We start from the raw sequence: 18,390 nt of genomic DNA, 5'->3' as shown, positions 1-18,390 counted from the left end.
CTGCCCACCAGCCCCAGGGCGATCGGAGGTCCCCGCTCTGCCCGCCTCGCAGCTCTGTTTCCTGGCCCTGATTCTGTCACCTGGGCACGAGGAGCCCGGTGCCCTGATCTCCCGGGTCGTACAGCCTTTATCACTTGGGAGATTGGTCCTTGGGGTCCGACCTGGGCCCCGCATCAGGCCCTACTGCTCTCTGGTGCTCTCTTCTTAAACGAATGGTCAAATATTTATTCCTGCCATGGAGTTCCTGGGGATTAATTGCAGATAAGACGATAATACATAGAGAGCTCGTGGCACAGTATTAAGTACTGAGTATATAGGAAATTCCCCCCAGGCAGTCACTGACTGCAAAACTACTGACTAACCTGGGTTACTTAATAGGAATTCCCTAAGAATAGTGATAAAAATATATGCGGTGATTCAGGACGCCTAATGTGGGGTCTGAGGGGCACTGTATTTCCTTTATTTCCCTTTCTTTGAAAAAAATATTAATGTATAGACCCTCCACTACTCTTATTTCCCACCCACTGTCTTTGGACCCCCTCATTTCCTCCCTCCACCCATGAAGGGAAGAGGATATTGCCATTTCCTCAACAAACTCAACTAACAATAGCTCCTCAGGGAAGAAGGGTGAGAATTCAAAAGCCCTTGCCTTATCGGTGGAGGAATGGGAATGGTGAACAGCCCTGTCTCAGGCAAGTCTCTGCAGGTAACCACACCTGCTCACGTGTGCAATGGCCTTGTTAGGGCCAGGCAAGAGAGTTCCACAACGCTCATCCCCACCCTCCAGCTTCCCTGATGTTCCCTGAGGCTTGGCGGAGGATACTATAGATGTCTAATATAGGGCCAAGCACTCAGCAGTCGGTTTCAACAGTTTGACCGGTCTATAAGTTTCTATATTAGCCACAGCCCACTGCAAAAACTAAAGTTTTCTTCCCAAGGCTGAGAGCAGCACTAACCTGTGAGTATAAACATGAAAACTCTAGAGACTTTAATATCACATCTGTTTAGCAGAACAATAGTAGTAGGTTCTCTCCTAGGTCCCATGGCCTCCCCAGCCATAGACTTTTTGACCTAGCTTACAAGATCAGGCATGAATTCTCCTCAAATCCAGTCATAGACTGATTTATTACCCCACAGCAGTCATGCCACTCTTACACCATTGGACACCCCTTGCCTGACAGGTCAATATTTTAGCATGAAGCATTCTTTGCTGTATGAGCCAATTGATGATTTTTCTTCCCCAGCCACCTACAGAGCATCTTCTGGCACTGTGAGAGCTAGCCAGTAGGAAGAAGGCTCCTGGTTCAGTTCCAGCTTGATTGCCCTGCATCCTCCACCAAAGGCTGTGGAGCCTTCTGGTCAGTTCTGCTGGGCAAATCAAGAGCAGTGGCAGTAGCCTGCCTGTACTGCTTTGGAGGTTAACAATAATTTATAGAGAGGCATTGCTATTTTTGTCTAATAAGTAACCCTTGGCCTCAGGGAGCAGGCTTATCAATCTTTGCAGGATTCAATCTCTTAATTTTTAGTTTATAAGATAGTAGATTTCCATATTTTTTCGTATCTCCTAAGTTTCGCTCAGCCCTCACCACACTCATTTATTTCACCCAGCCCCTACTTAACCTTAATCCCTGCTTAACCTTTTCTATCCCCCCAACCCCCCTTCCATTACTTTGATATCACTTGTGTTCTGCTCTGCTTCCCCCACCATAGTCTTCCTTCTCCAGCCCTTTTCTGTCTATCTGATTTCTACATAGACTCTGTGTTAAACAATGCCTGGAAATTCAGTGCTAGGATCTGCATATGAGTGTCGAGGGAAACTTTCCCCTAGGGAGATGTGGACAAATGTCTTCACCCCAAGTAGGGCTCAGATGGCAGGCAAAGTATGATTATACCAACACCAGTCAGTGAACCAATAAGTATATTGGGGGGTCACTTACAGAACATAAAGAAGGGTAATTATAGGAATGTGGGGCCCCCAAAGCAGCCACTGTGATGGAGATTCCTGTGTTGAAGTTACTCCTTAGATGCACCTCCCTCAGCCTCAGGATGAAAGCTAATTTACAGAGCATTGGGACCCCACAGCAGCCACACCATGGAGAAATCTCATTCTACCCTGAATGACAACTTCCCTGTGGCCACTTCTAGAAGCTCCTTGTCCCTGTCCAGGAGTATGAGACCACAGAGCAGCACTTCAGTGGGACTCACTATGCCCCTCCCTCAGCCTGGGAGTAAGGACTTGCTTACAGAGCAGGAGACCCCAAAGCAACACTGTAGTGGGGCCCACTATATTGGGATTCTCCCTGCGGATGCTCTTCCCTCAACCTTAGGATGAGGGCTAACTTAACAGAGCATAGACTCCAGAGACACCACCTCAGTGGAGCTCATTGGAAATCCTTGTTCCTAGATCTTTTCCTCTATACATGCCGTCTTTCCCCCACCCCAGTTGACAAGATCTTGTGCATTATTGGATACAGCTGGTGCTGGGACAACCCCCTAAATCTCAGGTGGAGGCCTGATGACCCTCCCCACACCTTCTCTTTTGAGTTGACCCAGCTGCTTTTGACAAAGTTGCAATAGTTGTTTTCACCTTTCAATGTAGAGGAAATTTGTCATATAACACAGAGCGCACATATAGCATTTATCTTCTGAACCTGGGTTCCCATCCTCAGTATATTTTCAGCTCCATCAATTTTCCTGCAAATTGTATAATTTGGTTTACTTGGTAGCTGAATAAAATTCCCATTATATACATATACCACTTTTTCATTGTCCAATTATCAGTTGATGGATATTTCTTAGCTGTCATGAATAGAGCAGCAATAAACACGGATGTACAAGTATCTCTGTAGTAGGGTTTAGAGTCCTTTGGATGTATGCTCAGGAATGGTTTAATTGAGTCATATGTTATATCTATTTTTAGCTTTTTTCTCATTTCCATAGAGGCTATATCTACATGCCCATCCACAGTGAATAGATTCCCCCCATCCTCTCCAGTGTTTGTTGTCACTTGTTTTTGTTTGTTTGTTCGAATGATAGCCATTTTGACTGGAATGAGAAGCAATCTCAAAGTGGTTTTAATTTTCACTTCCCTGATTGCTAAGAATGATGAACACTTTCAAAGATATTTATTTAGCCATTTGTGTTTCTTGTTTTAAGAACTCTTATTCTAGTTCCATAGATCACATTTTGATTGGATTGTCCACTTTCTTGATGTTTAGTTTTTTGAGTTTGTGTATTTTATAGATACTAATCCTCTGCTAGTTTTATAGCTGAGAAAGACTTTTCCCCATTCTGAAAACTGCCTCTTCAAAGGACAGTTTTCTATGCTGTACAAAAGTTTTGTGATTTCCATTTGTCCATAGTTTGCCATATTTCCTGGGTAACCAGAGTCCTGTTCAGAAAGGCCTTCCTTGGGCTTGTATTTTGGAGTGAAGATACTGCCTTTCTAATGTTAGCTTCTAGCTGATGACGCAGTCTTGCTGGATGATGGGCTATCATTGTAAGAACACAGGATTAGTCCATAATCAGAGTATACACCTGCCCTTGGCCAAATATTCAGTCAAATGAGAACCATGTAGTCATAGATCTCTACAAATCATTCCAATCAAGTTTGTACCTTCCTGTTCTCCAAGCAAGGAATGTTCTTTCCTTGGACTAGATAAGTAAGCCATCTAGATAAATAAGCCATTTCCACACCTCCTTCTTCACAGTTATCTTTTTCAAGGAGCCCTTTGCCGTTAAGCTGCTGGCTGGCTCCTTGACTTGAGTCTTGCTTGGAATTTGAGTGGACCTTTATGAGGCAAGTCAGTGATCAAAACAGGTCAATGTAGATCAGCAGACTGGATGTGCAGTCTCATTTCCACCCTAAGTTCTAGGAAAAGCAAACCAAAATGCTTTTGTGAGCTTCAGAAATTTTGCAACACAAACAAATGTTTAACCAGGGAAAATTCCCAAAGTACCTCATGTAATACATACACAGAAAATCTTGTTAGGTAGGTATTATCCATAAAGCAGTGAGGAAAACAAGAGGTCATAACTTCCCAAGGGCACAGTAAATGGAAAAGCAGACTTCAGATCCAGATGAACAGTGTAAAACCTTTGAGTTAATACTTACTAGGAAATGGTAGGGATTAGGGAATGGGGAAAAGGCCATATATGTGTATACAATAATACACTTAGTAAGTTCTTAGTATTTATTACTTTTAAATTGGGTTCATGTTAGCCGGGCATGGTGGTGCATGCCCTTTAATCCCAGCACTCAGGAGGCAGAGGTAGAAGGACCACCATTTGAGGCCATCCTGAGACTACATAGTTAATTCCAGGTCAGCCTTGGTCAGAGTGAGACCCTACCTCAAAAAAAAAAAAAATAGGTCCATGTTGAAATGTAAAAATTTATATTTTATAGCTTATCCTATTAACTTCACTTTAGTTCATATTATATAGTAATATTACTATCAAACCTTGTTAATAGTTTTGTACTTTTGAAATAAAATGTAATATTCAACAAATATCTTGTATAGTTCTTACATACCAAAAATTATTTATAGGTAAACAAAAATTTAGCCAAAGATTAAATGCCTAATTTTAATTGAAAATAAAGTTCTGGACTGGAGGGAAGCTTAGCAGTTAACGGACTTGCCTGCAAAGCCAAAGGACCTAGGTTCAATCCCCAGGACCCACATAAGCCAGATGCACAAGGTGGCACATGCATTTAGAGTTCATTTGCAGCAACTGGAGGCCCTGGCACACCCATTCTTTCTATCTGCATTTCTTTCTCTCTCAAATAAATAAATATTTTTTTAAAGAAAATAAAGTTCTTAGATTTTTCTTAGGCTACTTTCAGTTATTTCAAAACATAAGACAATTAACAGAATATAATTTTCACTTTTGATTATTTTGTTTGTTTTGTTTTGCTTTGTTTTTGAAGCTGGTTGGCCTTGAACTCATGGGGATCCTCCTACCTGGAATTACAGGTATCAGCCACACCTGGCTCTGTTGTCACGTTCTCACTGTAAGCACATTCTGTTGTAGGATCAACCTTCTGAATGGTGGTGTAATAGAAAAATCACTAGCTTGAAAAATAATAGGTCTGTTTTATAATCTTTTTTATATCAACTAGATAACTTTCAGCCAGTCATTTTATTTAAAATGGAGGATTGAACTTGAAAATGTGCAAGATACTTTTAGAGGGAGAAGGAAAAGGAGAAAATTGTGACTATTAATCCATTTTATTAGCAGAGAAATTTGCAGAGAAGAAAAGACTACTTCTCAGTACAGATGAGCAAGGATAGCTTGGCCAAGTGACCTCTCACTATAGATGAGCAAGAATAGCTTGGACAAGTGACCTCCTCAGTACAGATGAGCAAGGATACTTTAGATAAGTGACTACCTCTCACTACAGATGATCAAGGATAGCTTGGACAAGTAATTGCCTCTCAGTATAGATGAGCAAGGATAGCTTGGACAAGTGACCACTTCTCAGTATAGATGACACAGTTAATTTGAACATAAGACTGTCAGTTATAGATAACCAAAAATAGCTTGAACAAGCTTTTTAAATCTGTTCTTCCCATGGAGATACTTTTTTTTAGCTTTATTTTTATTTTATTTATTTGAGAGAGAGAGAGAAAGAGACAGAGAAAGGGAGAGAATGGGGGTGCCAGGACTTCCAGCATTGCAAACGAGCTCCAGATGCATGTGTCCCCTTGTGCATGTGGTTGATGTGGTCCTGGAGAGTCAAACTGGGATCCTTTGGCTTTGCTGGCATATGCCTTAACTGCTAAGCCATCTCTGAAGCCCAGAGATACTTTTTATTATAACAGTTTCCCCAACTTCCATTAGTGTTAGAAAAGCCTGTTACAATTTTCTCTCAGTGAAGTTCCTTCTGGCTACCTTGGTAAATTTAACTTGCACAGGAAGCCATACTGTTCCCTGATGCTAGATAATTTCACTAGCCTGGCAAGACTGTCAATCTCATGGACAAGTTTTTAGTCAATCTATTTAGAGGAAGATCTTTGTCCTGGCACCTGAGACTACTCTTTTGTGCCCTTTTGGGTCATTCTGGGTTCAAGCGGGATATAAAATCATACTGTGATATAAGCAAGGAAAGTTTAAAGAATTATTAAATTATAAAGTTAACTATGAGGAATGAGAAAACTCTTGGGTGGTTCTCTAGATCTTTCAAGGAAGGATAAATTTGCCTGGAGGCTTCCTTACAGATTTGGAATTTCAGACTCATTGACGTTGATGCTGGCAGAGTTTTGGACTGGAGAGTGATGTCAGAGACTTTACTCTCTGGGAAGTAGATATCATTTAATTGTTAAAATAAGTCACTAAGCATACCAATGTAGACAAGCCCAAAAGAGGATTCTATATTTAGTTGGGATTATATAGACCATATGACATGCACATAGTTGCCACAGTATGCTGCCTAAAATGTTTACTATTCAGCAAAAAAAAAAAAAAAAGTCATGAATCAGGAAAGAATAAGCTGTAAACAGCAAACAACACCTGTGAGAAGACCCAGAAGAGTGGAGTTGTCCATTTCTGCGAGAAGATGCAGATGTGTGGAGTTGTCCATTTCTGTGAGAAGACCCAAATGTGTGGAGTTATCTGTTCCTATGAGAAGACCCAGATGTGTGGAGTTGTCCGTTTCTGTGAGAAGACCCAGATGTGTGGAGTTATCTGTTCCTATGGGAAGACACAGATGTGTGGAGTTGTCTATTTCTGTGAGAAGACCCAGGTGTGTGGAGTTGTCCGTTCCTGTGAGAATACTCAGAGAAGTGGAGTTGTCCGTTTCTGTGAGAAGACCCAGATGTGTGGAGTTGTCCATTTCTTCCTTCAGTTCTGTGACTTTGGAACCAATGAATATATGCCTAGGTGTAAATATATGAGGGAAATTGACCTCCAGGTATATCTAAGTCACTTTTTTGTCCCTGTCAGCATTTTATGCTGAAGCGATGCCTGATTGGTACCTGGAAATGAATTGTGATCACCTTATTCACAGCTACCATATCAGGTAGAAGTAGAAACATCCCTGTGTTCTGTTGCTGGGTTCCAGCCTTTTATTCTTGCTCCTCAGAATATCCATTTCTACTTTTCTGTGACCTATAGTAAAAAATGGATGCATTAGAGTGGAATTGGAAGATAAGTTAGAGCATGGTTTTAGTATTGCGTGATCTGTATGGCCTCAAGGCAGTATAATGGTTAAGATTCTTGAACCAAACTTCTAGGCTCAGGTCCCATATCTGTCACATCATAGTTTTATAATCTTGACAAGTTGTAAATTTAACCTCTTTGTATTACTTCTGTCCTCATGTGTAAAGTTGGAAGAATGGAAGTACTTAGAACATTGCCTGGTACATGTAGTACTCAGTAAATGAACTTGTTTTGTACTTGCTTAGGGATCTGACCCAGGCCTTGTGCATGCTGGGCAAGTGCTCTGCCACTGAACTATACCACCACCTTATAAACACACACTCAGTGAAGAAACTCAACTCAAACTGCCTGAAGCTAAAGTTTTTGGATCTTGGAAGCAAAAGTCTAGGGAAAATGGAGCTGCAAACATGGTTGGCTCAGGTATTCAAACAACATTACCAGGAATCTTTCAGCTTAGACTTCCCTCCGAGCAGGCATCAGTCTCAGACAGGTTCTCGTCTATGATGTGAGATGGCCATCACTACTTCAGGCTAGCTTACATCCTACATTGCACATGCCAAGCTCAGAGAAAGACCATTTTTCCTACAGTTCCAGCAGAAGTCTCAAGATTATGTCTCTCTGGCTGGACTTGGGTCACATAGCTATTGCTGATTCAATCTGCTATGGCCAGATTTGGGTAGTACACCAAACCTTGAGTCATGTGATCTGCTTGATTTGAGCCACCTGGGCTAGGAATGGTGGAAAATTTCCCAAGGAAAGTTAAGCGATAAAGAAGCACTAAGTTCCGGGCAAGCAGAAAGTAAAGCCTTTTCGTCTTCCAAAAATATTTTCTTGAAATTGTGGTAGTTCTGTCTTGTTTTGTTTTTAATGTTTAACTTTCAGACCCCTCATATCCTGGTAGAAACTATGCTAATTTCATGGTGTCTTCATCACCTATTCAAACAGCATCTCCTCAGTTCCTACTGTTGTAAATATGTTGATTTTTTAAAATTCTTGTCTTCTGACCTGTGATGTAGGAGGAGCTTTTTGTTTTGTCTTTAGAGCTCCTGTCTCAGTAACTGTTTCTGTTTTAAGTCATCCCCAATTGTAGACTTTGAATGCATCTTCCCTTGTCTTTGTAACTTCCAACAGCCCATGTGATAGCAAACCAACGGCCATTTTACCCTCTTAAAGCATCCCTGGAACTGGCAGTGTAGCGCAGAGGTAGAGAATAGCCTTGAGTGTAGTCCCCATTACCATGTGTGCACAAACACACACACACTGTACTGAGGATACAGTATTCACATTCTGCATAGCCCTGAGTGTAGTCCCCGTTACCATGTGCACCCAAACACACACACACACACACACACACACACACACACACTGCACTGAAGATACAGTATTCACATTCTGCATAGCCCTGAGTGTAGTCCCCATTACCATGTGCACCCAAACACACACACACACACACACACACACACACACACACTGTACTGAGGATACAGTATTCACATTCTGCATAGCCCTGAGTGTAGTTCCCGTTACCATGTGCACCCAAACACACACACACACTGTACTGAGGATACAGTATTCATATTCTGCATAGCCCTGAGTGTAGTCCCCGTTACCATGTGCACCCAAACACACACACACACACACACACACACACACACACACACACAGTACTGAGGATACAGTATTCACATTCTGCATAGCCCTGAGTGTAGTCCCCATTACCATGTGCACCCAAACACACACACACTGTACTAAGGATATGTTATTCACATTCTGCATGTTTAGTAACATTTGAACTGAAACTTGGCTTTTTGTTTTGAACGTTATTGTTGGAGAATATTTTGGAGAAATAAATTCTTTCTTTTTTTTAGGTTTTTTTCTTCGCTCTAGCCCAGGATGACCTGAAACTCACTCTGTAGTCCCAGGCTAGCCTCAAACTCACAGTAATTCTCCTACCTCTGCCTTCTGAGTGCTTGGATTAAGCTAAATTATCTTTTGATGAGGTCCAAGATGAAGTCTCAAAGACTGGACTCTGCTTTTAGCGGAGCTAGTATTACTTGAATTCCTTTTAAATATAAGTAAGTATATAAGTGTGAGTCTATAATTCCAGCTACCCAGGATGCTGGGGCAAGAAGATCACTTGAGCCTAGGAATTCAAAACAAACCTGATAACCTGGTGAGATCCCATCTCAAAATAAAAACAAGAAAAACTGATCAATATAGGATATAAAATAGTTACGAGATATATACTCACTCAAATTCTTAGTATGTTATCACAAAGCAATTGAAAATTCAGTAGGTCTTTATATATAGTGTTACATAGCTGATGTGTTTTTTAAACTTGACACAGTGAAACTAAAGTTTCTAGGTAAATGCTTTGAAAATAGCTTACTGTGGGGCTGGAGGAGTAGCTCGGTGGTAGAGCACTCACCTACCAATGCCCAAATCTGTGGGTTCAATCCCCAATACCCTTCTCCACAAGCCTTACAAAAGTTTTTTTTGGGGGGGGATGAGAGAATTTTCAGTCTGTGTCTTTCAGTATATCTGATAAATTGTTGTAGGCTAGTAATGTGATTGAATAAAATTTTAGCAACTCTAAAGATAAATGTATTATTATTTTGTTGTTGTTATTTTGAGGTAAGGTCTTGCTCTAGCCCATGCTGACCTGGAATTCACTCTGTATTCTCAGGGTAGCCTCGAACTCGTGGTGATCCTCCTACCTCAGCCTCCCAAATGCTGGGATTAAAGTTGCGTACCACCACACCTGGCTTAGTATTATTTTTAAAGTATTCATTATTGTTTTTTGTAAAAGCTATGCTTTACTGAACCTAATTCCAGGGTTGTGTGTGTGTATGTGTGTGTGTGTGTTTTGTTAAAAGCCAGAGCAACCTCTGTCCTTCCAAGATATGTTCCACCGTGCCTATTTAAAGGACACTTGAGCACCAAAAGTAATGGTAAGTGAGGTACTTAAAATTGTAGACTTCTCAAAAGTTTCAGTTTTCTGTGCTGGAAAATTATATGACACAGTGAAACCATGTATTGGATATTTTGAGTTTCATAGCAATAATGATAATTAGGTCTAGGAGATTGCTTAGTGGGTAAAGGACTTGCCTTGCATACTGTAAGACCTGAGTTAAATCCACACAAACCCTTGTTTAAAAAAAGTGGGGGAGAGAGCCGGGCATGGTGGTGCATGCCTTTAATCCCAGCACTCGGGAGGCAGAAGTAGGATCACTGAGTTCAAGGCCATCCTGAGACTACATAATGAATTCCAGGTCAGCCTGGGCTAGAGTGAAACCCTACCTTGAAAAACCAAAAAAAAAGGGGGAAGGGAGGAAGGCTATAGATGGTGCAGCAGTTAAGGCACTTGCCTGCAAAGCCTAAGGACTCAAATTTGATTTCCCAGTACCTACATAAAGCCAGAAGTTGACATCAAGCACCTTCCTCAGTCACTCTCCACCTTCTTTTTCAGACAGAGCCTGTCAGTGAACCTGGAGCTCACCCACTCTACTAACTGGCCAGTGAACCCCAGGGATCCCGTGTCTCTGCCCTCCCCCCACTGCATCCAGCGCAAGGACTGCAGTTGTATGTCACCTCCTTTTTTGTTGTTGTTGTTTGTTTTTCGAGGTAGGGTCTTACTGTAGCTCAGGCTGACCTGGAATTCACTATGTAGTCTCAGGGTGGCCTTGAACTCACTATGCTCCTCCTACCTCTGCCTCCGAAGTGCTGGGATTAAAGGCATGCACCACCACACCCAGCCCCACCCAGCTTTTATGTAGATGTTAGGATCAAAGCTCAGGTCTTCATGCTTGCACAGTGAGCACTTTACTGATTGAGCCATCTCCCTAGCCCCCCAAAATAATATTTTTTTTTTAAGTTGTGAAGCTGGGCCTGGTAGCATAAACTCATAATCCCAGTACTCAGAAGGCCAAGATGCTTGGGCTGCAGAATGAAATGAAGGCCATTCTGGACAACTTAGTGAAACCCTGTCTTATAATGTCAAGTAAGAGCCATGGATATATAATTCACTGATAGAGTGCTGGCCTAGTACGCATGAGGCCCTAAACTCCTAGTACCACACATGAGCACACACACACAACTGACATCAGACTTAAAACATACATTCTTACTAGCTTTTTTATGAGAGAAAGTGAGCAAAAGAGAGAGAGAAATGGCTCGCTAGGGCCTCCAGCCACTGCAGTCAAACTCCAGACGAGTGCACCACCTTGTGTGCATGCGTGACCTTGCACATGCGTCACCTTGTGTGTCTGGCTTACATGTGATCTGGGGAGTAGAACATGGGTCCTTAAGCGTTGCATGTAACTACCGTAACCACTAAGCAATCTGTCCAGCCCTTATTAGTTTTTGCTGTATGTGAGGCTCTGTTGTAAGCATATTGGTATGAGGCTGAATTGATCCACTCTATAATACTCATTCTTTACTAGTAATGCAACCAAAGCTGTGGTTCATATCTCCTTGCCTCAGTTTGCACTTCTATTAAATGGTAATAATGATTAGATAAGTTTTTACTTATAAAGAGCTTGAAACAATGCATGGTAAATGATCCCCACTCAAACAATATTTTTTTATAAATTTTTTAAAAATTTTTTGTTAATTTTTATTTATTTATTTGAGAGCGACAGACAGAGAAAGAGGGGGAGAGAGAAAGAGAATGGGTGCGCCAGGGCCTCCAGCCACTGCAAACAAATTCCAGATGCATGTGCCCCTTTGTGCATCTGGCTAACATGGGTCCTGGGGAATCAAGCCTCGAACCGGGGTCCTTAGGCTTCACAGGCAAGTGCTTAACTGCTAAGCCATCTCTCCAGCCCTCAAACGATGTTTTTTGTTTTTTTTTAAAATGATGTTTTTAGTAGTAGTAAAACTCCTGGTTATTATATGTGCTTATATTATGCATGGAGTTTCCCTGGAGTACATGAGTGGGAAAGGAAACTAACTTTTGGTATAAAAAAAATCACTTATTTTTCAATTTCTAAATACTATTTTAGCTGTTGAAGTTTTTAACATATATATGCATTGCTTCTCAGAAATTGTTTTTAATGTTTTTAAAAATATGCCTACACTTAATACATACCTAGAGGTCCTTAATGATTTCTAAGACAGCTTGAATGAGGGTCAATGAGTTTAATGTCATACTTTTAAAAAATATTTTATTTTTATTTATTTATTTGGGAGCATGAAAGAGGCAGAGAGAGAAAGAGAGAATGGGCACTCTAAGGCTTCCAGCCACTGCAAACAAACTCCAGGTGCATGTGCCACCTTGTGCATCTGGCTTACATGGGTCCTGGGTAATTGAACCAAAATCCTTTGGCTTTGCAGGCAAGCACCTTAACCACTAAGGCATCTCTCCAGCTGCAAATGTCATACTTTTTATGTGTTGGTACTTAATTTAGTCTTAATAATTTAAAAATTCTGCAGTAAACCAAACTGTAAATCTTGGCTTCAGGTGTAAAGTTAGAAATTTACTTCTCCGGATAGAATCTCTGTATAAGGTATATGCTTTGGGATTTGTTTAATTTCTCAAATAATGTGGGTTGTCAAGTATTGACATTATAAGCATAGCAAATGACTAATGAGTTTTAGTTACAAGATCAAATGACAGCAGAAAGAAATATTTCATAAATATATTAATAACTTGTATTCTAGCATCTTTCCCACACACTCAAGCCTACAAAACCTAGTTATTTGGAAGGCTTGAATTATTGTGATCAATACTCACTAGTGTTTACCAGGTCAAGATCAAGGCCAGCATCAGAAAAGTATCATGTCATCTTCTGCATGCATTTCAGAGCATTATTAAGAATGACCTTGATAATCAGTAACTTGTGTATTTTGTGATCTAAAAATTTTAAATATATAATGATTATATATGTTTTAATTTTTAGCCTTTTGCACTGACTCCTCTTCTCTCAGACTAACCACTCTCCAGCTGGTCAAGAATCACATGGCTGTTCATTATAATAAAATCCTTTCAGCCAAAGGTAAAAATGTACAACTATGAACTTTCTGTACTCAGTGTAAACCTCAAATAGATGTCATCACCGTAAACCTGTGGCAAAAGTTAATACACTATGTATAAAAGGATTTGTGTTGAATGTAATGATTGTACCCATGGAAAGTCCACAATGCCATTTTGTTAACTATATTTGAAATTCACAGAATGACCAGATTCATTTTATGTGTTGTTCCTAACATTCTTTTGTTGTTAAATACTGCTTTCTCTCTTTTTCTGTTCCGTCCTGTTTATTTATTTATTATTTTTTTTGACAGAGTCTTGCTATGTAGCTCAGGCTGGCCTTAAAACTCAGGATCTTCTTGCTTAGCTTCCTGAGTTCTGGGACTACAGGTGGAGTGCCACCATGTCCAGCTGGATAGTGCTCTTAAATATAAGTTTATAACCAGCTTTTCTGTTTTCAAATCTACTCAGGAAGTTACACAAAGAAGTTACTGGCTACTATTTTTTTAACTTTTTCTATTGTGGCTAACTTATTAAAAGATACTTTATATAATAAAATACAGTAATGCTAAGTATACAGTTAAATACTTAGAACATGTATACATTTGCTTGACTACTATCACATCATGCTACAAACCAGGGATTGTCTAACTGTATCTTGCAGGTCAAATCCACTGCCAACTGTTCATTTATGGCTCATGAACTAAGAATGGTGCTTGCTTTTAGCTGTTAAGAAAAAAAGTTAAAAGGATAGTGTTTTGTAACATGTGGAAATAATCCGATACTTGGACTGAATTATTCATAAACAGACATGTTCACTCTCCCATGGATGGCCTGTGGCAGCCTGAGCCCTGAAACAGTTGACAAGTTGTGGCAGATTATCACCTACAAAGCCTAAAGGATCTACTTTCTGGCCCTTTAAAGAAAAAATTGCTGAGCTGTTATGAAGCATTTTCATTATCTCAAAAGCTCTCTCCACTCGAATCCCCATATCCCTGGGATGTTCTCTATTCCTGTAGTTTGTCTTTTCTAGAACTTCCTGTCAGAGAATCAGGCATTGTGTGTACTGGGGCCTGGTGTCTTCAGTGAACACAATACTGTTGTGTCTGTCAATATTTCTCTTTTTTAAAATATATTTTTAATATTTATTTATTTATTTGAGAGAGATTGAGCATGTGAGAGTGCTCACCAGGACCTCCAGCGCTGCAAACAAACTCCAGATGCATGCACCCCCTTGTGCATTTGGGTCCTGGAGAATTGAACCGGGATCCTTTGGCTTTGCAGGCAAATGCCTTAAACACTAAGCCATCTCTCCAGCCCAGTATTTCTCTCTTTTTTATGCTAAGTAGTATTCCATTATGACTCTATCATAACTTGCTGATTGACTCACCACTTGGTGACTATTTGCATTATTTAGACTCATTTTGACTATTAGTAATTAGCTGTTATAAACTTTCACATACAGTTTTAAGTGTGTATATTTCACATAGGTGCATTTATTTTTCTTTTTTTTGTTTGTTTTTTTAATTTTTATTAACATTTTCCATGATTATAAAATATATCCCATGGTAATTCCCTCCCTCCTCACCCCCACACTTTCCCATATGAAATTCCATTCTCCATCATATTACTTCCCCATTACAATCATTGTAATTACATATATACAATAACAACCTATTAAGTATCCTCCTCCCTACCTTTCTCTACCCTTTATGTCTCCTTTTCAACTTACTGGCCTCTGCTACTAAGTATTTTCATTCTCACGCAGAAGCCCAGTCATCTCTGGCTAGGATCCACATATGAGAGAGAACATGTGGCGCTTGGCTTTCTGGGCCTGGGTTACCTGACTTAGTATAATACTTTCCAGGTCCATCCATTTTTCTGCAAATTTCGTAACTTCATTTTTCTTTACCGCTGAGTAGAACTCCATTGTATAAATGTGCCACATCTTCATTATTCACTCATCTGTTGAGGGACATCTAGGCTGGTTCCATTTCCCAGCTATTATAAATTGAGCAGCAATAAACATGGTTGAGCACGTACTTCTAAGGAAATGAGATGAGTCCTTTGGATATATGCCTAGGAGTGCTATAGCTGGGTCATATGGTAGATCAATCTCTAGCTGTTTTAGGAACCTCCACACTGTTTTCCACAATGGCTGGACCAGATTGCATTCCCACCAGCAGTGTAGAAGGGTTCCTTTTTTTCCACATCCCTGCCAACATTTATGATCATTTGTTTTCATGATGGTGGCCAATCTGACAGGAGTGAGATGGAATCTCAATGTAGTTTTAATCTGCATTTCCCTGATGACTAGTGACGTAGAACATTTTTTTAGATGCTTATATGCCATTCGTATTTCTTCCTTTGAGAACTCTCTATTTAGCTCCATAGCCCATTTTTTGATTGGCTTGTTTGATTCCTTATTATTTAACTTTATGAGTTCTTTGTATATCCTAGATATTAATCCTCTATCAGATATATAGCTGGCGAAGATTTTTTCCCATTCTGTAGGTTGCCTCTTTGCTTTTTTCACTGTGTCCTTTGCAGTGCAAAATCTTTGTAATTTCATTAGGTCCCAGTAGTTAATCTGTGGTTTTATTGCCTGAGCAATTGGGGTTGTATTCAGAAAGTCTTTGCCAAGACCAATATGTTGAAGGGTTTCCCCTACTTTTTCCTCTAGCAGTTTCAGAGTTTCAGGTCTGATGTTAAGGTCTTTAATCCATTTGGACTTAATTCTTGTGCATGGCGAGAGAGAAGAATCTATTTTCATCTTTCTGCAGATATATATCCAGTTTTCAAAACACCATTTGCTGAAGAGGCTGTCTCTTCTCCAATGAGTATTTTTGGCATTTTTATCGAATATCAGGTGGCTATAGCTACTTGGGCTTACATCTGGGTCCTCTATTCTGTTCCACTGATCTACATGTCTGTTTTTGTGCCAGTACCATGCTATTTTTGTTACTATGGCTCTGTAGTATAGGTTAAAATCAGGTATGGTGATACCACCAGCCTCTTTTTTGTTGCTCAGTATTATTTTAGATATTTGAGGGTTTTTGTGATTCCAAATGAATTTTTGGATTGTTTTTTCTATTTCCATGAAGAAAGCCTTTGGAATTTTGATAGGGATTGCATTAAATGTGTAGATTGCTTTAGGTAAGATTGCCATTTTCACAATATTGATTCTTCCAATCCAGGAACAAGGGATGTTTCTCAACTTTCTAGTGTCTTCTGCAATTTCTCGCTTGAGTGTTTTAAAGTTCTCATTGTATAGATTCTTTACTTCCTTGGTTAGGTTTATTCCAAGGTACTTTATTTTTTTTTTTTTTGATGCAATTGTGAATGGGAATGATTCTCTGATTTCATCCTCTGTGTGTTTGTTGTTAGCATATATGAAGGATACTGATTTCTGTGTATTTATTTTGTATCCTGCTACATTGCTGTAGGTTTTGATCAGCTCTAACAGCTTGCTAGTAGAGTCTTTAGGGTCCTTTATGTATAGAATCATGTCATCTGCAAATAATGATAACTTGATTTTTTCCTTTCCAATTTGTATCCCTTTTATGTGTGTCTCTTGCCTTATTGCTATGGCTAAGACTTCCAAAACTATATTAAATAAAAGTGGAGACAGTGGACACCCTTGTCTTGTTCCTGATTTTAGTGGAAAAGCTTCCAGTTTTTCCCCATTTAGTAATATGTTGGCTGTAGGCTTGTCATAAATAGCCTTTATCATATTGAGATATGTTCCTTCTATTCCCAGTCTCTGTAGGACTTTTATCATGAAGGGATGTTGGATTTTGTCAAATGCTTTCTCTGCATCTAATGAGATGATCATGTGATTTTTGTCCTTCAACCCATTTATGTAATGTATTACATTTATAGATTTGCGTATGTTGAACCATCCCTGCATCTCTGGGATAAAGCCTACTTGGTCAGGGTGAATGATCTTTTTGATATACTCTTGTATTCTGTTTGCCAATATTTTGTTGAGAATTTTTGCATCTATGTTCATAAGGGAGATTGGTCTGTAATTTTCTTTTTTTGTTCTATCTTTGCCTGGTTTTGGTATCAGGGTGATGCTGGCCTCATAGAAGGAGTTTGGTAGAATTCCTTCTTTTTCTATTTCCTGGAAAAGCTTAAGAAGCAATGGCGTTAGCTCTTCCTTAAAAGTCTGGTAAAATTCAGCAGTGAATCCATCGGGCCTGGGCTTTTTTTAGTTGGGAGATTATTGATAACTGTTCGGATCTCCATGTTTGTTATAGGTCTATTTAAGTGATTAATCTCATTTTGATTTAATTTAGGTAGGTCATATAGATCAAGGAAATCATCCATTTCTTTCAGATTTTCATACTTTGTGGAGTATATGCTTTTATAGTATGTCCCTATGATTTTTTGAATTTCTCTGGAATCTGTTGTGATGTTACCTTGTTCATCTCTGATTTTACTAATTTGTGTCTCTCCTCTCTTTCTTTTGGTCAGATTTGCTAAGGGTTTATCAATCTTGTTTATCCTTTCAAAGAACCAACTCTTTGTTTCATTAATTCTTTGGATTGTTCTTTTTGTTTCTATTTCATTAATTTCTGCCCTAATCTTTATTATTTCTTCCCATCTACTGATTTTTGGTTTGCCTTGTTCTTCTTTTTCCAAGGCTTTAAGGCGAAGCATTAGGTCGTTTACTTGCGACCTTTCTAATTTCTTAATATAGGCACTTAAGGCTATAAATTTACCTCTTAGAACTGCCTTCATTGTGTCCCAGAGATTTTGGTATGTTGTATTCTCATTATCATTTGACTCTATAAATTTTTTGATTTCCTTTGTGATTTCTTCATTGACCCATTCATCATTTAGTAGTGTATTGTTTAGTTTCCATGATTTTGTGTATGCTGTATAGCCTTTTTTGCTACTGATTTGTAGTTTAATTCCATTGTGGTCAGATAGAATGCAAGGAATTATTTCAATTTTCCTGAATTTGTTAAGATTTGCTTTGTGTCCTAATATATGGTCTATTTTAGAGAATGTTCCATGTGCTGCTGAAAAGAATGTATATTCTGCAGCCTTTGGATGAAATGTCCTGTATATATCTGTTAAGTCCATTCCTTCTATGACCTCATTTAGTCCAGATGCCTCTCTGTTTATTCTTTCCCGGGATGACCTGTCAATTGATGAGAGTGGGGTGTTAAAGTCACCCACCACCACTGTGTTTGGTGTTATCTGTGACCTTAGTTCTAATAGTGTTTGTTTGACGAATTTGGGAGTCCCCA

At 39.5% G+C, this 18,390-nt stretch overlaps 1 protein-coding gene across 4 annotated transcripts in view; it reads left to right on the top strand.

The window, feature by feature from the left end:
* The window catches only part of Spata7 (spermatogenesis associated 7), a 47,743-nt gene that overhangs the window by 234 nt on the left and 29,119 nt on the right, over positions 1-18,390 (top strand). Inside the window, exons 2-4 of one of the 4 annotated variants that reach the window (XM_045155125.1) lie at positions 10,035-10,109; positions 10,628-10,740; positions 13,059-13,154. The exons of 1 other annotated variant lie outside the window; for it this stretch is intronic. In XM_045155125.1, coding sequence (XP_045011060.1) covers positions 13,118-13,154 — 37 coding nt within the window. In that variant the 5' untranslated portion in view covers positions 10,035-10,109; positions 10,628-10,740; positions 13,059-13,117. The remainder of the gene's footprint in view (positions 1-10,034; positions 10,110-10,627; positions 10,741-13,058; positions 13,155-18,390) is intronic. 2 more of the 4 variants (XM_012950166.2, XM_045155126.1) reach the window with 2 other exon arrangements.

The sequence above is a fragment of the Jaculus jaculus genome, chromosome 7 (assembly GCF_020740685.1).
Source record: "Jaculus jaculus isolate mJacJac1 chromosome 7, mJacJac1.mat.Y.cur, whole genome shotgun sequence".
Lineage (NCBI taxonomy): Eukaryota > Metazoa > Chordata > Mammalia > Rodentia > Dipodidae > Jaculus > Jaculus jaculus.
The sequence above is the reverse complement of the archived record's forward strand: the minus strand, read 5'-3'. Positions and strand labels throughout refer to the sequence as shown.